The 24,637-nt window shown below is 43.1% G+C and overlaps 2 protein-coding genes across 3 annotated transcripts; both read left to right on the top strand.

The window, feature by feature from the left end:
- The first annotated feature begins 256 nt into the window (after window positions 1-256).
- On the top strand, window positions 257-1,997 carry HMX2 (H6 family homeobox 2). The gene is made up of 2 exons (XM_042863906.1): window positions 257-533; window positions 1,453-1,997. The coding sequence occupies exons 1-2, from the start codon at window positions 257-259 to the stop codon at window positions 1,995-1,997; spliced, it is 822 nt and encodes a 273-aa protein (XP_042719840.1).
- Window positions 1,998-3,062: 1,065 nt separating this feature from the next.
- On the top strand, window positions 3,063-14,498 carry BUB3 (BUB3 mitotic checkpoint protein). Of its 2 annotated transcripts, XM_042863868.1 has the most exons (9): window positions 3,063-3,121; window positions 3,363-3,450; window positions 5,217-5,411; window positions 6,189-6,258; window positions 7,142-7,293; window positions 9,990-10,148; window positions 11,500-11,677; window positions 12,019-12,235; window positions 14,184-14,498. In XM_042863868.1, exons 2-9 carry the CDS (start codon window positions 3,442-3,444, stop codon window positions 14,191-14,193), a joined length of 990 nt encoding a protein of 329 aa, XP_042719802.1. In that variant the 5' UTR covers window positions 3,063-3,121; window positions 3,363-3,441; the 3' UTR covers window positions 14,194-14,498. The 2 variants fall into 2 exon arrangements, with proteins under 2 accessions (XP_042719802.1, XP_042719803.1); XM_042863869.1 differs by lacking the exon at window positions 14,184-14,498 and having other exon boundaries at window positions 12,019-12,239.
- Window positions 14,499-24,637: the final 10,139 nt, after the last annotated feature.

Genomic DNA, 24,637 nt, shown 5'->3' on the forward strand with positions numbered 1-24,637 from the left:
CGCCGCCGTGATTGGCGCGGCGAAGGCCACCTCCATGCAAATGAAGCCCCGCCGCCCGCCGCCCGCAGATCAATAGGGACGCGAGGGAAGGAGCATGCAGTCCGCCTGGGCAGGCGCGGGGAGAACCGGCAGCGGCACGCCGAAAGCACCCCCAAAACAAACCCCCCGGCAGTCCTGCTCCCCTCCCCCCCGTCCCCGCACCCCTCGGCTCCTCTAAAGCGAGAGCTTTCCCCCTCTGCTTTCTTATGAACCCAGGATGAGCAGCAAGGAAGAGCAGAGCAAGTGCTGCCCGCCCGCTGTTCCCGGCTCCACCTTCACCATTCAGTCCATCCTGGGCAGCGGCAGCGCCGACGGCCCCCGAGAAGCGGGCCCTAAGGCGGCCCCGTGGCCCCCGCGAGGTCGGAACCTCTCCCTTTCCTCGGACGAAGAGGAACCGAACGAGAGCTGGAAACACCGCGGCTGCTTCTGCCCCGAAGCCCACGGCCCCGCCGAGCCGTGCCGTAAGCAGCAGCCCCTCGGCTTCGCCCGTCTCGGTGAGTAGCGCTGCGCGACGGCGCGGCCGCGCCTCGGGGCTGCCGGGTGTGAGCCGGCCATGGCTGGAGGGGGGATGGATCTGCTGGAAAAACGGGGCGGCTTTGGTTTTTCTTTCCTTTTCCCACCTCAGCAGGGTTCGTTCTCGCCCTGGCGAAGGGGCGAGTTTGGAGTGATAACGAACTTTCCCTTATCTCCTGCTTCTTTACAACGCTCGGCTGAGGGAGAGAAAGATGTTTATTTTTAGCATTAGTTCTGATGAAACAGTGTGTGAAATGCGGTGTTGTAAAGCAAAATGCGCCGGCTCGTGTCGGGCAGGAAAGCAGCATTGAGCTCAGGTGCTCAGGTGCCTTCGCTGTGACATATCACAGAATCATCGTGAAATCACAGAATCGGGGAATATCCCGAGCTTTAAGGGAAGGACCCTTAAAGATCATGGTATCCAACCCCCGGCTCCAAGCAGGACTCCCCAAAACTCAATTCCTGTGTCTGAGAGGGGTGTCTCACCACTCTCGGGGCTGTAGGAGCCGTAGGGGGTTGTTCCGTGCCCATCACACTCTGGGGCAAAACCTTTTCCCTAAAAGCCAACCTGGCATTTCCCAACGAAGCTTCATGCTGTTCTTCGGGTGCTATCCATTTCGTCCATTCATTTGTCCTCCTGCACATCCATCTATCCATTCACCTTGTCCATCCATTTTTCCACCCCTCCATCCACCTGTCCATCCCTCCATCTATCCACTCGACCATCCAGCCCTCTCTCCATCACACACCAACCCCTGATGCTCAACCGCTCATATCAGAAGTTTCTCCCACCCTCGCTGCCGTTTCCTGCCGCTTTTCCTCCTCTCCCGTCTCCCCGGAGCCGTCGGGGCCGCGCCGTCGGTGGCTGCCGGTGCGACCCGCGCTGTGGCTGTGTTGCAGGCAGCACCAAGGGCAGCGGAGCGGCTGCGGGCGGAGCGGAACGGCCCCCCTTCCTCTCGGCCTCCCCGCAGGACTTTAAGGAGGACAAGGAGAAGCCGCTGGGATCCTCCTCTCCCTCTTACGGGGACAGGCAACGCGACGGCGGGGACCGGCAGGCCGGGGCCGCCAAAAAGAAGACACGCACGGTGTTCAGCCGCAGCCAGGTGTACCAGCTGGAATCCACCTTCGACATGAAGCGATACCTGAGCAGTTCAGAGCGGGCCTGCCTGGCCTCCAGCCTGCAGCTCACCGAGACCCAGGTGAAGACGTGGTTTCAGAACCGCCGCAACAAGTGGAAGCGACAGCTCTCGGCAGAGCTGGAGGCTGCCAACATGGCCCACGCTTCAGCTCAGACTCTGGTGGGGATGCCGCTGGTGTTCAGAGACAATTCCCTCCTGCGGGTGCCGGTGCCGCGTTCCATCGCCTTCCCCGCTCCTCTCTACTACCCCGGCAGCAACCTCTCGGCCTTACCGCTCTACAATCTCTACAATAAGATCGAATACTGAGAGCCCCGCCCGCCCCGTCGGGGCTGGGAGCGGCCGCGCCTCCGGGCTTCGGCTCCGGGACCGCCTGCGGGGCTTCGGGCCCGGGACTTCGGGATTCGGTTCTGGGGGTTCTGCTCCGGCTCCGAGGCATCGGGTCCGGGGATTCGGCTCCGACTCGGGTTCGGGGCCGCTTCCAGGGGCAGTCCGGAAAGGTTTGGAACTGATGGGGGTGGGAGGGGTGAGGTCGGGGCTCCCCTTCCCCCCGCCCAGCGTTATCCTGCCACTTGAAAGGAAAATTAATTAAAAAAAAAAAAAAAAAAAAAAAAGGAAAAAAAAAAAAAAGCACTATTTCAGATCTGTACATATTTTTAAAGGAAATAAAACGTTTTAAGCGTCGTTTGTAAATCTGCCACCACCACCGCGTGTTTGCATGGCTGGGAAGTGGGTGCAGGATGGGTTTCGTGCTGTGGGATGGGCATGGGAGAGGGGGGAGGGGGGGTGCGAGCACGGGAAAAAGGGAAAAAAAAACGATTAAAAGATGCAGAAAGGATTAAATAAGATGAAGGGAGAGGCAGCGTGTTGGGAATGGATGAGGAACGAGTGCTGCCCTATGGAAGGGGTGCATGGCAATCCCAGCTTGGGCAGGAAATGCCGTGAATGATGTGAGAATTGCTGGAAATAGTGGAAATAATTGGAAACGTTTGGAACTGTTGGCTACATTTGGAAATATTTCAGGTGTCGGACATTTCTGTTGATAACGGATTGTGGGTGTTGGAAATATCGGGAAATATCGTGAATACCGGTAAATATTGGTAAATGTCGGAAATATTTGGAAACACCATGTGTATTTACAGACGCCGTAAGCGTTTTGCTGACGGCAGCCCGTGCTCAGCTCCCACCCTCACGGCTCCGTCCCTTCGTCTCCGACTTCCATTCCATCGATGGACATTCGGGGCCGATCCCCGCCCGCTCCGCAGCCGCCGGCAGCCGCGCAGCGTTGCGGGCCGACTACAGCTCCCAGCATGCATCGCGCCGCCACGCCGCTTTGAACTGACCAATGGGAGAGCGGGGCCAAGCGGCGGGCGAGGCTGCGCGCACTACGCATGCGTGGAGCGGACGGCCGTTAGGCGCTGTGAGGCGGTGAGGTGAGGCCGAGCCGGGCTGTGGGGTGAGGTCGGTTCGGTTCGGGTCGGGTCGGGTCGGGTCGGGTCGGGTCGGGTCGGAAGCGGGTTTGAGGGCTGGGGGAAGGGTTGGGGATAGCGGTGGAGGCTCTGGGCTCGCTCCCGGCTCGGGGCCGCGCTGAGGGACGGCTGCGGCCTGCGAGCGGCCTCGCATCTACCGCCGCTTACGGGCCTGGCCCTCACGCTGTGCTTCCCGCCCACACAGGACTATCCGCAGGCTGCCTTCATCTGTGAAGAACAATTCTCCGTGGTGTGGCCTCGAGAGAGGGAAGAAGCCGTGTACTATGAAAACGGTAGTGCTGTGTGCTGGGATCCTGGGGGCTGCAAAAGCGCTGGTTTCGTGTCTGCGTTGTACAGGCAGCTCTCGGGGTGGCAGAATTGCAGAGGAACCCCGTGCTGAAGTTGGTGTCGTGGTTCTGCCTTTGTTGGAATATCTTCTCCAACTGCCTGTGGTGCTCCATTGCTGTGTCAGGGCTCTGTGGTGACCACAGCAGTTCTCTGGCAGTCTAGCTTTATTTCTGTAAATGTGCAGAGTCCCTTTTTTTTTTTTTAATATATATATATATATATATCTGTTAACCTACATAGGAGATACACATGCACCCACGTGCATGTGTATGTATATATACTTGTTTCTGGGTTCAAAAACTTTAGGAGTTCCTTCCAAGTCTCTGCTCTTCCTGGAGCTCTGCTTGCTGGTTGTTTTGGGGTGGTTTGTAGCTCTTGTCTCATTTGCCTACAATAAGTGCCTGCTGAGTTTCTGCCATAAGTGGCTGTTGCTCTTAGTGTGTCTGCTTAGATCCTCCTGGTTCTCCATTCCTTGCTTTTGTTGTCTTTGCACGTCCATCTGAAATCCTCACTGAGGTACATTTCACTGTTTAAGGTGTAACGAACCTGCTGCAGAATCCTTTGTTACAAGTGCTGTGTTGTGTGTGTGATGGATTCTCAAGCACATCCATCTTCTGGGCAAGGAAAAAGGGGTTTAGAGTGTAATTTCTATTTCCTATTCTTAAAAGTGATGATATTTTCATTTCCATTTTGAGTACCATTTGTAATGGTACACTTTTTGTTTTGGTGGGTGTTTTATGTAAAGGCATCCTTCCAAGAGCTTCCACTTCAGACTTTTTTTTCCAGTGTAAGAATGTGCAGTGCTTACATTGTTCTACAGCTTGGTGATGGTTCTGTTACTGACAAACACAGCTCTGGAATCGTTGTGCAGAGCAGCTGATTCTTGTCACGTTTCACCTTCTCGTTCTGTCTTGGATTTTGCTCCCAAAGGTCTAATCTCTCCTTTGAGTTTATACACAAGTTCAGATGTGATAACATTACAAAAAGTCACAGCTAATACACTTACTAAGCCTTTTCCTCAAAAAAGAAATGTGCTGTTAATGCTTAGAAAGCATTTTAAAAGATTTTGGGGGCATTTTGCTGTACTTATAATGAACAGCTTCTTCATCCAGAGCGTTTGTAAGCTCTTAACTGTCTTTCCAGCTGAAATTTGCCTGTAGCCTCAGCTCTCTTTTACTTATTTTTTTATGTATACCAACTAGTGCTGGTAACTGTTGGAGTAGTCATGCAGTTGTAGTTCTTGGAAGTCCAGCACAGTTGCACTGAATCAGGAATGCTTTTTGCTGGAGTTTTTCCTTGGATTTCTTTCTGCCCCCATTTTTTAAAGTAAAATCTTCAGCCTCAGAGTAACTTATAAGTAATCCTAGAAATATAACCATATAGGCAGCGTAATGAGGGGAAAGTGCATAACAATATTGTTTATCTAAGCTTAGAGGTAAACAGAACAAAAAGTTTATGATAATTATTCCATGCTGTATTGCTGTGTTTGGTATTTAAATTAAAAATTCTCTATGTGGGAAGGAGTTTAAGGTCTTGGGCTGCGAGAAGCAACTTCAGTGTGTTTGTCAGTTCTGCGTTCCAGCTCTGTGTGAGGGTTAGCAAGCTTTCTGGGTTTTCTTTAAATGAACCTTAAGGTGTGTCAGTTAGCCAGCCAACTCGCTGGGTTTATTTTCCTGTTGTGACTAAAATGACATCTGTGCTCTGTTGTCAGATGACAGGATCAAACGAGTTCAAACTCAATCAAACTCCAGATGATGGGATTTCATCGGTGAAGTTCAGTCCAAACACATCTCAGTTTCTGCTTGTTTCATCCTGGGACACCACTGTCCGTCTCTATGATGTTCCTGCCAACAGCATGAGACTCAAATATCAGCATTCAGGAGCTGTCCTTGACTGTGCTTTTTATGTAAGTGTGTGTGAGGTTTGTTTTTCAATTGTATTTCATGGGCTTACGGTGCACAAAGTACGTGAGAAATTGAAATTAAAAGGATAGTTCTTACCTGAAATGCAGGTGTCCAAGAGCATTGTACTTGTGCTTATTGTTCTTCCCACGAGCCTCTTTCTTGTCCTAAATCCATGTTTTTTGTGAAGGATGCAGGCACACACATAGCTTACTTCTGGCAGAAGTGGCAGACAAGAATAAATTCAGCTGGTTTATACAGTTGTTTTTTTTTCCAGTGGTCAATTCTTTGCATGTTTCTTTCACAATGAATACCCACAATCATTCACAATGGATACCCACATCCAATTATTGTTTTTTTTAGCCTTCTTTTACTGGGTTGTTTTAGAAAGACAGCGTTGCTCCACATGAACCATTGAAATATTCTGAAAGATTTTTTTAACTGGCTTTTATTTTTCTTATTATTTTGCCTATCATACATGATATATGAAATACAGTGTTGCAAGTAATTGGTAGGTTTTTTTTTTTGCACTGCATTTTGACATGTCCTCCAGTGTCTGAACTTGATACGTTACCAAATGAATGCTTTAAGGATCAATTAAATCTTTAATTGTGCTTTTTCCACCTGCAGTTCAGACTGTGGTTTAAAACACAGATTCTCATGCGGTTTCCAGTTTTCCCCAATCTCTTAAAATTAGGTCTCTTTCTGTGCCTGGGAGACTGAAGTTTCCCTGCCTGCTGTACATCTATGCATGTCATGAGTGGATCTTTTTGCATTTATAGGACCCTACCCATGCCTGGAGTGGAGGATTAGATCAGCAGTTGAAAATGCATGATTTAAACACGGACCAAGGTAAGCACACTGAATTCTGGGAGTGATTTCTTTGAAAAACCCGGCCTGAGCTTCAGGTTTAGATGCTTACAGCAATAGAATTTTTCCAGTTTTTCAGGAGGGGAATATTTGCTTTAAGCAGTAGCTCCTTAGTTTAAATTGGCACCATTGGCACCCAGGAATCATGCAGCCCTTTCTGGTTCCCTGGGGCACTGAACAAGGCAGTATTTCTTATTGTGTGATTAAAGATTATGCCAGGAGATTTCTAGCAGAAGGGCTGGATCCATTGCTGCTAAACTGAAAGCATTTCTGGTGACAGGTATTAACTGATGTGTTTTGCACGTGTATTTTTTTTTCCTTCCCTAATTTTAAGGTGAGAAGGGAAGGAAGCAGTGACATACCCATCTTTCTGATGGTTTAAACTTTGTCATGCGTGTCTTTGGCAGTAAAACTGGTGGCCCTGAGAAGTACCACCTAGCAGCAGAGCAGGGCTTGGCACTCTGCTGGGAAGTCTGGTATGTGCTTGTTAAGGCACCTTGAGTTCATTTTCTGTTGAGAATTGCCACTTTGTCTCATAGAGGGGAATTAGCTGAGCCGCTCTAAAACTGAGCGTGCTGTTTTCACAGGATCACAGAATTGTAGGGGTTGGAAGGGACTTCCAGAGATCATCGAGTCCAACCCCCCTGTCAGAGCTTCTGAAGGCTTGTAATCTGGACATGTTTAAAATGGTCTTTCACAAATATGGCAAAATGCACAGAAAACTTCTGCTTTGTCAGAGTTTTGCACCTCATAGTATGTGTTACAGTGTGTTTGTATGACCATAATGTGTGTTTTTAAGTTCATTCACCACACTCTGACTGTTTGTGAAGCCCATACAGTTACATTTGGGTTTGCTTCTTTCCAGAAAACCTTGTTGGTGGCCATGATGCACCTATCAGATGTGTTGAGTATTGCCCAGAAGTGAATGTCATGGTGACTGGCAGCTGGGATCAGACAGTTAAACTGTGGGATCCCAGAACACCTTGCAATGCAGGCACCTTCTCTCAGCCAGAAAAGGTATGTGGTGGATCTGGGATCCCAGGTAACATATTAAATAATACAGCCAGGTTGTTGTACGTGTGGTTGGAGAGCTCACCCTGTATGATTGTGGTGACTTCTGATGCTTTTTAAGACACAAATGTTGTGTTTTAAAATAGCAATCAGAAAATGTTACGAATTTAGGTTGAGTCATCACGTTGTCATCAATAGGAGCATAACTTAATTCTTAGCAGTAGTGATGGCAAAAAATAGTCCTGTGTAAATCAAGTTTGAGGAGGCAAGTCCCAGTGTGTAAAATTGAGGTAGTCACTGATAATCCATGGTTTACTTTGCTAATTTTTGGCCTGATTGTTTCAATATGTTCTGTTAGTGGTTTTCCTAGACATGAAGGTTTTTAGATAGCAAATCCTGGCGTTTGATTTATCAGATAAGGTCTGATTGCTTTGAAATGTGCCCAGAAATAGAGTAAGAGGCCAATTTTCATTGCCTGAAATATTATTTCTTTTTGACGTGTGTAGAAAGGTCGAACAGAATTGCTTGCTTTGTAGTAACACCTACAATTAGAAGAATGGCTAAACTGACCAAAATCCTCCGTGCTGAGACCAAGACAAGTAAACTAGAATGTAATTTCTTGAGTTTTTCCTTATACGTTTCATGGTTTGCTGATCTTTATGCCACTTAGAGTGGAATCATTGGATCGAATTACAGAAGACCAAATTATGCATGTGAATATTTTTTGCCTGTGCTCTTTTAAAAATGGCAAGCTGTGTCACAGTGTACGATCGAGTCATAGAAACCATCACTGCATTCCCCGTGGCAGCTAAATAGCTGTTACTTCTGTCACAGTACAGCAGGACCTCCTTCTGACAAGGCCTTTGTTCAGAATGAAGTAATTGCATTATTTCTAGTTTTGATTTATAGTTGTATGTAGCATGTAAAGAACGATGATAAATTGCTGACAGGATATCATATAACGGACAGACAGTGAATCAAGCTGCTGATTGGTTCAGCAAGGTTCATTATGTCCTTTTCTTTAATACTGCCTTTGATAAATGTGTACACCTACTCAACTGCATGACAATGGTTTCGTTTGATTTATCATTGTGTGGTGCAGAAAGAATACTCACTATACAGGTGTGACATCAGTTTGTAGAGAAGATTTAAGGTGTTTAATGCTCTTATGCCTTCATTTCTACACGTGCACAAACATAACGATGTTCAACACCTGCAGATCAGTTTAGCTTTAAGTCTTCTCCCTCTTGTATGTAAATGGGATTTGGCATGGGGATCATCAGATCTTATGTGAGCCTTTGTTGAGTCATCAGTCTTGAGAGGCAAATTGAATAATGGTGCGTTGTTTAAAGCAGAAATGCATGCCTAGAGAATGTAGGTTGGTTAAACAGACATAGGGTTTTGTATATGTGGAGCTGCGAGGTAATTGATAGCTTTGTATTTTTTGTAATAAATTACTTTTTGGAGGACAAGAGTTCTGCCAGAAGTTGTTGATGAGACAAGTTTATTTGTCTCATATTTCAGTGTAGTCTTATTAGATCCAAGCAGCTGTGCTGTTTACAAACTTTATCAGAGAAGGAGAAAGGGAATCTGTGTGCTTGAGTACAAGCACTTGTCCAGGAGTAAATAGAGTCCTTCTGCCAGGGCACCAGATCTCTCACAATTGCCTTTCCTCTTCTGGAGCATATTGGTAGCTGTATCAGCTCAGTGGCAGAGCAGCTGGAGGTAGTTGGATTCCATCTTGCTTGTATAGCTACAGCTGGTGATTCATTTGATAGGACAGAGCTGTTGACTAAGCAGGTGTTGTTCTCCTTTAGGCCCAGGTTAACTCCATTGATGAGTAGAAGTTGAACAGAGAAGGATTGATACCTTTAGTATTGTTGTGAGAATTGTAAGAAACAAAAAGCAGAACTTCTGAGCCAGTTTTGGGAACAGAGTTACAATTCCAAGCTGTAGGCTTTTTCAATTAGTTTTACTGTAGTATTCAAAGTACTGTTTTTAATGAATTATTAGCACTTTATTTCCCTTCATTAACATGAAACACATGTTGAAGTGTTGCTTCTAGACAGAGGAGAAACAAAATGAGCAGTGGCTTTGTGAGACTGAGCTGTGCAATGATGCCTGCACAGTGAGTGATGCAAGCTGTACATGCCAAGCAAAAATCAAATCTGTGCCCTCTTCCTCTGTTGCTTTGTTCATATTTCCTTCATGCTGTGTCCTATCAATGCTTGAAATAATTTTTGAGGAAAACTTGAGTAATATTTATTTCCCTTTGGAATCATGCATCTATTTTTCTGTGCATGTGTATCGTTTAGAATGTGAATTAATACTGAGGAAGGTTCTCTCCAGACTGCCAACACAGTGAGCGTTCTCGATATTTAGGATTTTACATGTGCATATTTGTACTGGAATCGTTTGGTTACTGTTGGTTTTTTGTAAGTTAGCTTTATGTTTTCTGATGCTGCTTGGGCTTGGTTTTAAGGTATGTGCCAGGTAAGAGATGCTACGTTGGTTTTTGGCCAGTAACCAACTGGATGCTCCTATTGTTTATCCCAAACCTGAGTTACAAATCGAAGCAGAAGGGAAATCTGGGGCTGCAGTCATAGTTACAGACGCTGCTTGTTGCAGGCTGCTGATACTTTCTTTCGTGCAACGAACATCCAGACTGATATGTGTTTAACACCTGTGCTTCTTTTTGGAAGGTGTACACGCTGTCTGTGTCTGGAGACAGGCTGATTGTGGGCACTGCAGGTCGCAGGGTGCTGGTGTGGGATTTGCGCAACATGGGTTACGTTCAGCAGCGGAGGGAATCGAGCCTGAAATACCAGACCCGCTGTATCAGAGCATTTCCAAACAAACAGGTATGGGAACAATCTCAACGACTGCATTTCTGGTTGGTCTTCTGTAGGAAAAACAGCAGCTCGTACTTCAAGCTTTCTGCGTCTTGCTCCCATTTTAAAATATTTCTGGATTATGAAATTTGAGGACCATCTTCGGAGAAAGTAAATGATGTCGACTCCTTGTTCCAGGTTAACTCTTTTAATGAACAGTGTGGCTTTGGAGCTTTTGCCACTGACTCATCAGTTTCACTTTTTCTCAGTTTGTCGTCTTTTTTTTGATTTACAAATCACCTCTTTGCATATCAGCATCACAATACAGTAATAAATAAGTAAAAATCTCTGTGAAGCAGCAGTAGAAAAGATGAAGACAGGCTTGATGGTTTCCCTGCAGGCTTTATGCATTGTAACCCTGGATTCCTCAGCAGGCAGTGAAAAGGGGCAGGATTAAAACTGTAAGAATGTAAACTATGGTTTTCTTTTTAATTTTCTGAAGTCTTGACTGTGTCACTCACTAAAGAACCTACGGTTCGTTGCCTTGAGCAAATGATAGCATTTAGATAATCACAGAGCTGTTCCATGTAGGTTAACATAGTGTCTGTGGTGTTTCTGGCTCATTTTGAAGCAAAGCAACAATAGCTTTGGCTGGCAAAAGCAAGAACTGGTTTGGAATACAGTTTTTCAGCGTGCATGGAGGTGGTGCAGACACTGAGAGATCTTGCTCGTTCTTGAAGTGGCATGAATGCTTTTTTCTGCTTTCAATAAAACAAATTGATCTTCCTGATTATATTCTGGATTTTGAAGAACCTTGATATAGCTAGAGATCATTATAATCCTCTTTGGAAATGCTCTATGATGGGCTTAACTGGGAAGGTACAATAAAGCATCTCAAGTTGCTGTAAGTCAGGGCTGTAATGAGCTGGATAAGTGGACACCCCTTATAATCAATGCTGCTGAAAATGCTGTTTCAACTTGAAGGGTTTACTTGCTAGTAAACTGACTAATGAAACAAAGTAATCCTGTGAGTATTTGCTACATATGGGCCTTGGGGAATAAGTGTTCAAATGCTGGGAGGTGTAATGGCTTTTTTTTTCCTCCGAATCAACTTGAATTTCCTCTCGCAAAGATAATTAAAAGCCTCATTGTTAGCTTGAACTTACGATGCAATGAAAATCTTCTGGAAAGCTTTATCTGAGTTGCTTCTTAAAGGCAGATTTTCCTGCTGATGCCGTAGATCAGTGGTAATGACTTGTGCTGGTGCACAACCAGAGGCTGTTTACATTTACTTTAATTTAGAGGGGTATAAAGTAAGTTGTATGGCACTCTTTTCTCCACTTAAAAACTTCTGAAATGCCCGTCTCCCATTCGTTGCTAGGGTTATGTTTTAAGTTCCATTGAAGGTCGTGTTGCAGTGGAGTATTTGGATCCGAGTCCTGAAATACAGAAGAAGAAATATGCATTCAAGTGTCATCGTTTGAAAGAGAACAACATTGAGCAGATTTATCCAGTTAATGCTATTTCTTTCCATAATGTCCACAACACGTTTGCTACAGGTAAACATTCATTTTTCTTGACGCTTGCATCATTTTCTGTAGTTTGTGATTTGAACAGGTCAGCCTTTATTTCGCCTGCCCTTCATTTGTAAGTCTTTTACATTGTATTTCTTGTATTGCTTTTACATTATTGGCTGCAGCAGGAGTTAATTCTCTTATCAGACATCAGGAAATACTCGGTGTGAATAATGCAGCTCTGTATAATCCTGTGTTTTGTCTGACAAACTCATTCCACGTAGCCACGCTCTTTAATCTACCTTTCCCGTCCTTCCCACTTCCCTGTAGCTGTTACCCTTCTCCCAGGTGTCACTTCCAGGCCATTTCTAAAAACTGTTTTCCAGGAGGTTCAGACGGGTTTGTAAATATCTGGGATCCGTTCAACAAAAAGCGGCTGTGTCAGTTCCACCGCTATCCCACCAGCATAGCATCACTTGCCTTCAGCAACGATGGAACCACCCTTGCAATAGCTTCTTCATATATGTATGAAATGGATGACATTGAACATCCTGAAGATGGTATCTATATTCGCCAAGTGACAGATGCAGAAACAAAACCTAAGTGAGTATGCATCGCTTGTGTGGGTGCCTTTCTGAGCGTTCATCCCAAGATTTTATTAATTTTCCTAAATTCATGAATAGCATTATTGATGCCAGTAGATAGTGCAGCTTGACAGTAGGGTTGGTTTTGATTTTATCTTGTTCACCCAAGCTTTCAATATCCGTAGGTTGATAGACGTCTGATGGATAAAATTGTGCCCAGTTGTTTAGCAGGAGAAGAATGTCAAACTCTTATCCTTTCTGAATAGGTGCTATTATATGAAGCTGTGGAGTTATTGCTAGCTCATTGCTTCAAGAATTAAGTGAGGAATTGAAGAATAATTCATTTGAGTAAATGTCACCGTGTTTGGATATTTAGAACTTGGAATTAATGAAATCTGTACACGCTCTGTGTGCACCCAGCTGGTACAGAAGGGAATGGGTGTGTAGAATCCAGGGCTGGCTTTCTCAGTTGCTGTGTGTCGGACTTTGCAGCCCTCTGATAACGTGCTTTTCTGTCATTGTTGCTGTCGAAGTGGGGCAAACTGATTTATGGGATGAAAGATTTCTGTTAAGCTTGTTTTGGTGTGAATGTTACATTAAAAAAAACTGCCACTGCGGTGCAGAATTGCACAGCTCTTCATTATGCCAACACAGGAGTAGTTGTTTTTATTTTCAAGTCCTTGTGGTTTGTCACTGTTTGTTTTTTTTTTTTCTTTTCTTACTCAAACTTTAACAGAGACGACCAGATATTTAGCATCATGGGGAGCTATGCGGATAAATAAGTGACCAAAATTCTTTATTTTTAAACCAATACCATTCTTTCCTTCCCTTAAGTGACTTGTGCATTGCTTGGCAGCTGCCATTTCCTCACAGTGGAGATGCGAGGTGGAAGTTACAAAGCAATAAATGCATCATCTCTTATTTGGAGATGATTGTTCTAAAACAATCTTCTTACTCATGGGAAAAGGAAGATTTCAGTATTTATTTCTGTGGCTTCCTCGTTTATAAAAGTCCAAAGCTGATTTTTTTTCAGTTATATTAAAAGTTAGGTTGTGCTTGTTACGTGTGTTTGGGAGGAATTAAAGGAAAAAAAAAAAGAGGTGGTGAAAGACTACTTGCTGCTGTTGGTTTTGTAATTGCAAGAGCTGCTTTCAGTTATTCTCGTTCCTTGCTAGTTATGATTGCTGATTCTGTAGATGCTTCGTTCTGCCGTATGAGGAGGTTAATCTACAATTAAACAATATTTCCTCTTGGCCCTCCATTATTTTCTGAAACAGATGGTTCATCATTTCCTGGGCTGTTAAACACAGCAAGGTTAAGGTTAGACTCTTGGGAATCAGCTAGTTTTGAATCTTATTAGGCTGTAGAAGGAAAACTAATAAGAATACTCCTTAATATCATTTTGTGACTGTAAACAATTATTTATTAGCAAACAATTGATCCCAGAAGGGCAAATTGTTTGAGTCAGTAATGAGCTGAGAAAAGACAGAACATATCTGTGTATTTGGAAAATAATTGTAACGTAATTGCAATGCATTTAGACAGGCATCTTTTTGGACCTGTTTCTATCTTTAAATGAATTTCTGAAAACATTAACAAGGTTTATATGCTTTCCTGACGTTTATAAGTTGCTTGTGCCAGCCTTAGTGCACTAAGAATGATGCATATATTTCAGTGTTGCAGTAGTGTGAGTCATCTCTGTAGTCTAAAAATAAATTGCTTGCTGCTAAAGCTGCTGGTCTTCTATGTTTTCGTAGTGATCTCTGTGCATTTCTGCATTGCTCATCTTTAAATGAAGCCGTGTGATATAAACTTAGCATCCGGTTTTGATTGCTGAGTTATGTATTGTATTGGTACAAGTGAATGTGGTTTGTCTACACGTTTCTGCCCTTTAAAATATTGAGTGTTTGACCTGTTTATGATTACTGTAAAAAAATGCTTGCTGAAATGCAGTTTATTTATTTCAGGTCTACTTAGAGAAGAGATATCAGTGGAGGTCTGCAAGAGTTGCCCACCTGTTCCTAGCAAGACTAAGATGAAGTAATAGAAATGGGAAGAACAGCCTGTGTTCAGACGTTGTTTTTACCCAAGAACTATTTCTTTGTATATTGTCCTGTGTCTTAATCCACTATTACTTTTCTGCTTATATATGTTACTATTGCTCAACCCCCCTGTAGGTAATTTTCTGTATATCTTTATAAACTTGCAACAATTTTGTAGTATTGTTCATTATGGAATGGTCTCATAAGTGTTCAATAAATATCTGTAGATTTTTGAAAATACTTTGTGTAACAGTCTTTTTTGAGGCATACGTGAAGACAGAAGCTTTAACCTACCTGAATTAATTCTTGAGTTCCAGTGGTTGGATTCATGCTGTATTTCCTGCTTCTGTTCTGAGATATCAATGCCTGTCCAGTCAGTGGGAGTGCTGTATTACCTCTAAGAAAACAAACTTGCCAACAACAGAAATGGTAACAAATCATTCCAGAGAAGGTGGAAGTGGAGAGGAAGCTGGACTCTGCGGGGAGCTAACAAACTTGAGCTGTTATCAGGTAGAGATGGTGGCTTTTGTTTTTTTGCTTTGAGGGTTAATGGCTACAGAATGTTGGGCAAAAGTTGATCTTCTGCTGTCAGTTTAGGAAGTGATAACACTTCCTTTTTGAAAAAGAACAATATTTTTATTGGCTTTTTGAGAGGAAGCGGATGATAGTTTGGGACTGGAGCCTAAATATGGGAACTGAAGGCTTCTGAGAGCAGAATACCTAGTCTGAGAGATGGCTGAATGTTGTGACAACAGACTTTGTTATTAGGTCTGCCCAAACTGTTAAGTGTTCCAGAGCACAATGTATATCTGTGTGCAAATATAAAAACATGCATCTTTGCAGAGCAAACGTAGGCAGTATCTCTTCTTCAATTTCTTCTCAACCAAGAGAGTAAGTGTTATGTTGCAAAATACAGGATTGAGCCCATAGATCTTTTTTTTTTTTTTTTTCCTTTTTTTGTTACAACACTGACATTGAGGAAAAGAGACCCAAAATGAGGATGGTGGAACAGGCTGAGAATAATGAAAAGGTAGGTTTTATGTGAAGAAAGAGATTTGTGAAATGAAGAGAGCGTAGAGTGGGAATGTACAGAGGTATAAGTGTTAAGTGTGGGAAGCTAAGGGAATTAACAGGTGGAGGAAGTAGGGGAGGACAGGAGAGGAATGAAGGGCATTGAAAATGGTTTGCCTAATACCACTGAGGTGTAACCTGTGCAGTTTTCCAATGGTAAATATGAAGAAAAAGCCAAAGTTTGAGTAGTGGTGGACTAAGATCTGCACGCTTACAAAGCGAACAAAGGTGGTCACAAAACGTAGGAGAGAGATTGGACTTAATTATATTTTGGGTTATAAATGGTTAAGAAATTTCTGTGGTGTGTTGGTATTTTATGTAGATGCAGCCTGTAGAAGGCAGCACAGCAACCTGGAGTAACGGCGGAGAGGAGAAATGTGGGTTGGTCAGTGACACAGCTGTTTCTGTTAGGTATAAATATATGGTTGTTTCTTGGTGTGCATGAGATGAATCTTCCTTTTAAGCTGCCTTCTAGAAACACAGGTCAAGGCAAAGGCTGACAATGCAGAGAAGTCCTGGCACAAACCTTTAGAGATCTACATGGCAAGCAGCTGAACAGAGAGGGTATGTGACTCTTAGAGGAGTTGAGATCTGGAAATGCTCCTGAAATCATTGCTTTTTGTAGGGCAGAGGACTGTGTAGAAAGACATGGAGTCATAGCTGTCATTCTAATAGAGCCATCAATCGTTGACTGCTTGCAGGAGAAAACATCATGGCTTGGCTTTCACAGGAGCCTCATAACACTGGGATTAGGAGCCAGGTGGCATCTGTGCCCTGAGTGTCACAGAGCTTTGCTGGTAAGCATACTTTATTGGCCACTACTTGAAGATAATCAGTGTATGGCTTACTTCATAGAGCTCTGTAGCTCTGCCACATCTCAGATGTGATGTGTTTTGCTGCTGCTGCTGCAATTATGTAATTAAAAAAAAAAAGTGTCCTTAAGACGTGCATTTTCCAAAGCAAAACCAGTGCCAGCACTGATCTTAAATATCTGAACACACAGATTTGAGTGGTGCCATTGAGAATGACCTTTGCAGATCAGTGTAGGCATTGCTAGCCCCATCCTGTGTGGCTGTCTCCCGCTTCTACGAGAAGCCAGCAGTTTTATTGCCTCGAGAAAACATCAGGTTTTCTTTAGTTGCAGTCCCTTGGTCACTCAGTTCAGCAGTAATTCAGTTGGTGCATCTGTTAAGATAGAAACAGCCCTTTTCGGGCCATCTACTGTTGGATGCTTTTGCAAATGTTGGCCTAAATGACACGTCCACCATCAGTGATTGGTATTAGCAGCCTGGAGCAGAAGCTGCTTCTTTTGACTAGCAGGCATCTGTTCTGGTGATTACACCATTAGCTGCTTTTATGTTGTTTAGTATAATCATAACCACGATGCTGGTCATTTTTTAGTCAATATGCAACTGATACGACTTCTTGTACTCCAGCAAGGTGGCATTGGTTCTGAACCACAATAAGGTTCTTTGAAACAGTGTTGAAGTGATGCTTTATAATACATTTAGCTATGCAGAATTTAGAAATGTAAAGTCAAGCAGAGGATTCGCCCAGTTACCCATAACTAAGATGCTAAAGACTCTTTCTGTGAAATCCCTTGTTCATTAAGGCTGGTGTGTGACACTTTTTGATTGTATTGTATATTTTCCTATAGATAAAAAAAAAATGTGAGTGTGCTAAGGCATGATAGCAACGCAGAGGATGTAATAGGTCTTCAGAGTCCTCCGTGATTACCTGCAAAGTGGAAGGGGATAAACGGTTCTCCCTGTCCACCGGAGCTGGGACAAGGCATAATGAGCTCAAATTGCAGCAGAGATTAGTCTAGACGTTAGGAAAAACTTGCTAAGTGTAAGGATGGTTAAGCCTGGGAGTAAATTGCAGGAGTAAGAGGTAGAATCTCCATCCGTGGAATGTTTCATGCCTCTGCCAGGGATGGTGGAGTGGTAACTGGTTCCATTTCGGGCCATGAGAGAGAAGTAAGTGCTGGCTGTTGTATTGCTGAATTTGTTTCCAATCATTCATCCTCCTGGCATTGGTCTTGCCCCCACAAACCAGCATTCTTTGTTCCCGTTCTTTTTAAACTTAAACTTCTTACCTATTAATTGGGCTTTTATTTTCCTCCATGACCCAAAATGCCATCAGTGACAAAACCCAGTGTCAGCCTTGCACTGCCTTGCTCAGCAGTGTCTGCCAGCTGGACTTGCTCAGCTGAGAAAGGCAATAGCACTCCTTAAGGTAAAAGAATATGTTTGTAAGCATTGCTGACTTCTTAACTGGGTTAATAAAGTTAATAAAACTGCTTTATTCTCACTGGCTGTACAAATACTTCATTTACAGAAAATCTGTGCCAATCTTGTGATAATCACAGCCTTAAAGTTATGGCTGGGGTCACCATCAGCTGTGCTGGAACAACCCCTGGATCAGCAGATGATGCAGCTCAGCAAGCAGCCTCTGTTACAGAAAATCACTATATTCTTTTCTGATAGAGTAAGGTAGCACCAGGTAAAGCTAAAGCTGTAACTTATTAGTTTATGCCAAAGTGTTCCTAATAATTAACTAAGCACGGGTTGATTTTTCCTTGCTTATATTGCTGCATAATGCTGCAGTTCTGCAGTGACAACAGTGCAGCACTCAGTGATTGCCTTGTTTTCAGAGCTGCATGGATGCATTGTAAGAAATGATCCTGGCTGGAGAATTTGCTTTCAGAATAGATAAGGCAGTCAAAGGTACAGAGAGAAGAAACGTTCTTGATATTCTCATTCCAGAGATGTCCACAGAGACAAAGAATAAGGAAGTGAATTTCCACGTTGCAGGGTAAAGGCAGGACTCGAGCAGAGATTTCTTGAATCCTAGCTCATGTAATTGGTTTCATTTTTTTTTCTTGGTGCTGTAGACTTACTGCAGGGAGTTATTTTAGCTAATCTTTTTATTTCTGTGATGTAATTCTTTGGTCAATTGAACAAATGTTGCTTCCCTTGTGTTGGTTAATGAGGCCGAATTGTTAAAGGAGGCTTAAGATCCCCAGAGGAATCTTCTTAAATGCATTTTTTTTTCTTATGCAGAAATACATTAATACCAATGTGTTGATATATAATAATGCAAAGTGACGTAGAAAGAGGCCAATGGAATGCAGAGATTTGCCTTGCTTGTTACTTGAGTGGAGGACAGTTGCAACAGATTGGAGGCAGGTAGGAGATGTAAGCATCCTCTGCGTTGTCGACTGATAGCATAGACTGTGAGATGGTACAACTGTGACATTTTTTGACGACGTAACTTTGGCTTTATCTCTTCCATCCGTATGTTTTGCATTAAGATGGCTTTGTTTTTCATGCCAAGACTTTCTTTACGTCATGGCCTACAGCGACGCAGGGCTGAGAGGGGGGTAAGTGCCCTGCTTCTGCCAGAGGTCGTTAATTTCTGCTAATGAGAGTTTGAAGGAAATGTGGTGAGAAGTAGGTAAACCTCTCAACAGGAAGATCTGGCCTTCTGTGCACACGGTCGGATTCCACAGATCAAATGATGGGGACATATCTGGGGAGACGCATCTGCCCATTCCTGTTCAAAATATTTGTTTTCAAGATCACGGTGCTCGGTTTGAAACAAAAGCATGGCTTGAAGTCCTTGAATTGTTCCCTTGGTTATAATGGAGCTGCTGCTCTTTCTCTGTCATCTGCAATCCTCAAATGCTTTTAATCAAATCCTGAGTATTTAAATTATTAAACATCTTTTTGGGATTACATTTTTTATTCCTAATTATACGCAAAAGATATATATCATGAAATATGTAGCATGTAATTGTGATTAAAGCGTACAGCCTCCCAAAAGATGGGTCTAACAGTTTTATGCATTCAGAATTTAATTAGGCAGATAATGGGGTTACGATGGAGATTTTTAAGGATGGGGTAGAGAAGGAAGTTTTTGGAATTGAACTTTTTGATGGAGATGCAAATCAATATGAGGCTACAAATGCAGATATAAATTGTAGTTTTTTTTTCCTGATCTCCATTTCTTCTCTTCCTCCTTTACATCTTGTAGTGCTGCCAAGATTGTCCGTACTTACAATTTGTCTGAAAGGTGAAGAATTAAGTTAGTGTTATGTAGTTGGATTTTGCAGTTATTTGTACGATCATAAAATCACAGAATGGGTTGGAAAGGTTCTTAAAGCTCCTCCAGTTCCCACCCCATGCCATGGGCAGGGACACCTCCCAGCAGACCAGGTTGCCTAAAGCCATGGACACCTGAAAAATGGAATTTAGATTGAAGTTCTCCACAAACAGGAGGGAGATTTTTTCCAGTTCGATTCCTTGGACCTTCCATAGGGGAAACAAAAGGAAACCTGCCTGCTCTCGTGAGACTCAGGAATCTGATATCTTTGAGACAGTGTTCCTGCAGCCAACCTGGATGTAATTGGTCAATCAGTCCCGAAGTTATTAGAGGGACGAGAGGAGAAGGGGACGGCTGGGCAGATGCAGGCAGTTTCATTGCATGAATCTCATTTCCTTAGGAAACCAGAATAAAAAAATCAATTAAGGTTAAGACCTTCCAGTTCCCTTCTTCAATTACTTTGCAAGGACAATGCCTTTTGCTGAAGTACCCATTATATAAAAAATCTGGATCAATACAGCACTGGGAGAAACCCATTTTGGCAGATATTTGCAAGTGATACAGTGTAGAAATCTGGCTTTTTGGCAAACAGAAGGTGCACAGCTTCTGATGGAATCAAGGCCTCGTCAGCTGCTTTGATATGGGACCAAACTGCCAGTACTCAACCTCCTTATCCCAGGAGCTCCAGAGTACCGATGCCCAACAAGTGCCTAGGACCACATTCCCCATTGCTCTGGTCTGCATGATGTTTAAATAGTGATGATATTGCAGGTGATTTAGGGATGCAGCTTAAGAGTCTCCATTGGCCCTTCCATGCCAAACCTCCCATTTCAGGATCTGATATGGTAGCCCTGCCTCAGTGCTGGCATGGTGCTGGGCTCTGTGGGCCTTCTGCTGCTCTTCTCAACCAGCTCCTTCCCTTCTGCCATCAGCAATGAGCTAGCTTACCCAATGGAGGTGCCAAGATTCAGCACTTCTAGGATTCTGATTACTTTTCCTTCCCCTTATTCCAGTTTGTGGTCTGTTAGCACTTTGGGCTGCTGTGGGTTGGTTTACAGGAAAGAAACAGCCATCCTTCTTTGCCTAGAATCTCTACTGTGAGGTTTTTACGGAGAGAAGGAAACAAAGGATGGGAACAGACAGAGGAGGTGTACGTGATGCAGATGGTGAATTATTTGTACCCCCTTGGTTCTTGTTTCACTCCCATGCATCTTCCATTTTTCTGTTCTATGGAATAATAGAGGTGGCTTTTCCTCTGTCTCATCTTGAAGAGATTTCGGTGTGGTGTATGACCTCAAGACAGTCCCTCTGACTAAAACCAGTGAGGAGAACCTTGTTTTTTCTGGCACCGGGTCAACATGGCAGCAAATAATACTTTCTAGGTTTTATTTTCTTCCTGAAGGCATCAGAATCGCCTGTACAGGCAGAGATGATACATCTAGAACAGAAATGATGTTTTATGCAGTTTGTGTGTACTGCATTGGCGTGGCTGTTATTAATCCCCCCAAAACTCTTTGCTATTAGAAAAAAATTGCATTGCAGGACAGCAAGCATCGATAGGCAGGAGTGCATCTTTTCTTTTTTTAACTGGCTCTAATGTGGCAGCCTTTCATCCCTCTGTATGAGATTTACCTTTAACCTAGAATCTTTCACCCGTTATCTATAATGTATAATTATAAATACATTGTAGTCTTGAGTAAGTACAATTAAAAAGGGTAATTCGTTTCCCTCCCTCTCTCCCATCCTCCCACCCAAGTCCTTAGGTTTAATTTTCATGATTATGTTAGATTATGAGTCATTTTAAATCATGGTATCCAGTAGAGACTACTCCTACTCTGCAGCTTTTTTCAACAGTTGTTTATGGTAGTTTCAGCCTCTTTCTGCCTCTCTGAGGCTCTTTATTTTTAAAGCAAGGCAGACAAGGCCTAAAATTATTCCATTAAAGAGGTGCAATTTTTGTAATGGGACTTAGAGTGCTCTGCAGAAGTGCAGGCAAGTTTCTTCAATATCCTGAGCATTATTCGCTCATTTAGTTAAATGATGTTTCTAATTCCCTGGTAATTACATGTAATGAGGCACTCTTTCTCTTCTTGATGAGACTTTAGCTTAATATGAGATGTCGTATTTTTTTCTTTTTTTTCTTTTTCTTTTTCTTTTTTTTTTTTTTTTTAGGGATAATTACCCTTCCCAGGAAAAGCAGGGGGTTTGTTGTGCAGAATATATAGCAAATTATTTTATTTCCTGCCATCTTGACTGCCAGTAAATTATAAAATTAAGTTTCAGTGGAGCATTAGCACCATTTTGGAAAGGCTTGAGATTTTTTTTCCCTTATTCATGTATTGATGTCCTTTGGGACTGTTGAGCTATTATTCATAGAATAGATGTTTTTCTGCCAATTCCTAGCATTAGACAGTATTGAAGCAGCAACATAGGTTTATTTATTTATTTTTCCTGGATAATATCCAGCACAGAATGGTCTTGTTAGTTGCTTTTTGTATCAAGTGATTATCTTTATAAAGTTTTATTAATGCTCCACCATTGGTGACTAATTGCATTTCTTTTTATGCGTGTCATAACAGTATGAAATGCCGTGGGGGGTTTTGTTTTCTGTTCTGGAGGGCTGTTCTTAAGTTTCTCATATTGGGATAGCATTTAGGCTGCTGGAATGAATGGAAAGATGTAGGATGCATAAAATAAGCAGTAACACAAATTTTAATAAAAAAAAAAAAAAAATCAATGGTAATTTTGATTACTCTGTACTTCCTATTTTTTTTTCAGTCATTTTCTTCCTGTTCCTCATAAGGTGATTCCTGTCTGCTTTTTTTTTTTTTTTTTTTTAATTGGAAATGCTGTAAAATTAGGAATGGAATAGCATCTGGGGATAGCAGTGTCATAGGGACAAGCTCAGGTTTAGGAGTGGAGCGGTCATTAAAAAAAAACAAGCAGCATTTAGTTGTTAAATTCCAGTGGAAAATCCATGGCTGGATTTATCTCACTTGCCTCTGGCTATCTAAAAGTGAGGTTTTTAGCCTAAATTTGGAAGCTGCCGAGGATCCCCTACTTCCAGTTCAGTGAAGTTGGCTGTGAAGACTTGTCCTGCTCATCTTGCAGCACACTCGTAAGAGAAAACCATGTGGGAACCTTCATCTGTAGGATGAGGGATGTTCCTACATGTAAGCATATTGTGTGTATGCTCTGAAGTCACAGAATCACAGAATGGCCTGGGTTGGAAGGAACCTCAACGATGGTGAATCTCCAACCCCCCTGCCGCATGCAGGGCCACCAATCTCCCCATTTAATACCAGACCAGGCTGCCCAGGGCCCCATCCAACCTGGCCCCTCCAGAGATGGGGCATCCACAGCCTCTCTGGGTAATGAGAAAGTCTCATTAGACTCAAGTCAATGAATCTAATTACACACTTGAAAATATATTCATTGAAGGGTTTTTTTATGGTCAGCATCAGAATCCATAGTGACTGAAGGATTAAGTCTTGAAAATGGTGGGTGGTATCCAAAAGTGTGCCTTTTGAGAAGCCACGATGCAGCGAAATTCTAAATATAAAGGCCCATCTTTTTGATAAAACCAAGATTTTGAGAGGCTAAAGTGCAATCAGCGGTAGAAAATAAATGTCATAAATAACTTTCTGATCCCAAATACTGTGACCCCAATTCTATAGAAAGGAGCTGGAAAAAATGTGACTGCATCTCACTCTTTATTTCATCTTAAGCAATTTGACATCAATCAAATGACTATAGAGGCAAAGGCATGAACGTTTATTTCCCAGCCCACAGGATTGCTGTCAAATTGCAATTTTCAAAATTGAAAGAGTTGTTAAGCTAGATTTTCTCCATTTTCTTCCTACTTCTTTCCCTCAAACTTTCAAAAAATGTGCCTCTCAATTTTGCAGTGTTCTGTTCTACGATGTGTGGAGAAATTAAAGAAGCTCCTGAAAAGATCCTTTACAAAGCCATGGTAAAATCTCCTTTTCTTTTTAATGCTGTTTGCAACTCAGCCTATGATCAGCAGAATGAGTGCACCGGTGAATAATGAACAAATAAAATAAATGAGAATGTTAAGATACCACCCTAATGAAGTTGATAAAAGCAACAAGCCTGTCGCATCCATGCTATCAAAGAATCCTAGAATGGCTTGGTTTGGAAGGGACATCAAAGATCAGCCTGTTCCAGCTGGGGTGCCAATCATTACATCAGGAACCAGCTCAGGGTGCCCAGGGTGCCATACAACCTGGATGTGAGCAGCTCCAGGAATGGGGCACCCATGACTTCTTCATGAGATGTATGGCTGGCTGGCTGTGACTGGGTACATCTATGCTGCCAGAGCTCAAAGCAGGTCCTCATCCCTGCTAAGCAGAACACATGCTGCCCGCTGGTTGTATTTTATGGATGTTACACGGTGAGTAAAAACTCCACAGCTTTATTGGGGAATCAGAGAATGTATTCATTAAGGGTCTATTGCACTTCAACAATGGGGAAACCACAACCTTAAATACAGAGCTTCCATGAGAAATGTTTCAATGTACAAAATGAGATTTCACAGACTCTGTTTACTGTTGCTTGTGAGGACAGAGTTTGGGATGCCCAGGTGGAGACGTGCTCTTGTGGCAGGGATTGCTCTTTCTGTTCTGCCTCAGAAGCAGTGCTCTGAGAAACTGCGCACCACCTTTTTGCCTAAGGTGCTTAACTGTGAGCACTATTTCTGAAGAATGCAACCTATTTCTCAAGTCCTGACTATGTTATAGGGTACCTATGTTCAGCGAGTGCTTTGCTTTCCTTCATCTCCCAAAACTAGGCAGTTTTCTTCTACAACAATAGAAAGTGTGTCTAGCCGAGAGAATGGAGACTCCTGAGAAGTGCAGGACTCCATGGGACAGCTGTCATTGCAGGCATCCTTGAGGGAGTTCATAAGTGCCTGATGGCCAATCCAGAGAATTTGGACATTCTGAGGTCGTCTTTGCAGCTTTCTCTGCTTAGCATTCCCGATCACAGGAATTCTCAAGGATTACAACATGGACGTTGCCAGAGCTGTTGTTTAGTTGACAGATGAGAGCATAAATCCCAGCAACCACATGATGGTTGTGCATGTAGGCACTCTGTGATGTAGCAGGGCAGAGGAAAAGGAGTAAAAGTGAGTTAGCCTGGGTTGGGGTTGATAAAGAACCTGATTTGCTGTTTTTCAAACA

Source organism: Lagopus leucura, unplaced genomic scaffold (assembly GCF_019238085.1).
Source record: "Lagopus leucura isolate 7727_CA_CO unplaced genomic scaffold, USGS_WTPT01 Super-Scaffold_741, whole genome shotgun sequence".
NCBI classification, from domain to species: Eukaryota; Metazoa; Chordata; class Aves; order Galliformes; family Phasianidae; genus Lagopus; species Lagopus leucura.

Coding starts and splice junctions, on each gene's coding strand:
- HMX2 (XM_042863906.1), top strand. CDS start 257: ATGAGCAGCAAGGAAGAGCAGAGCAAGTGCTGCCCGCCCGCTGTTCCC. Junction 534..1,452: donor CCTCGGCTTCGCCCGTCTCG/GTGAGTAGCGCT, acceptor GCTGTGTTGCAG/GCAGCACCAAGGGCAGCGGA.
- BUB3 (XM_042863868.1), top strand. Junction 6,259..7,141: donor TGATTTAAACACGGACCAAG/GTAAGCACACTG, acceptor GCTTCTTTCCAG/AAAACCTTGTTGGTGGCCAT. Junction 7,294..9,989: donor CCTTCTCTCAGCCAGAAAAG/GTATGTGGTGGA, acceptor TCTTTTTGGAAG/GTGTACACGCTGTCTGTGTC.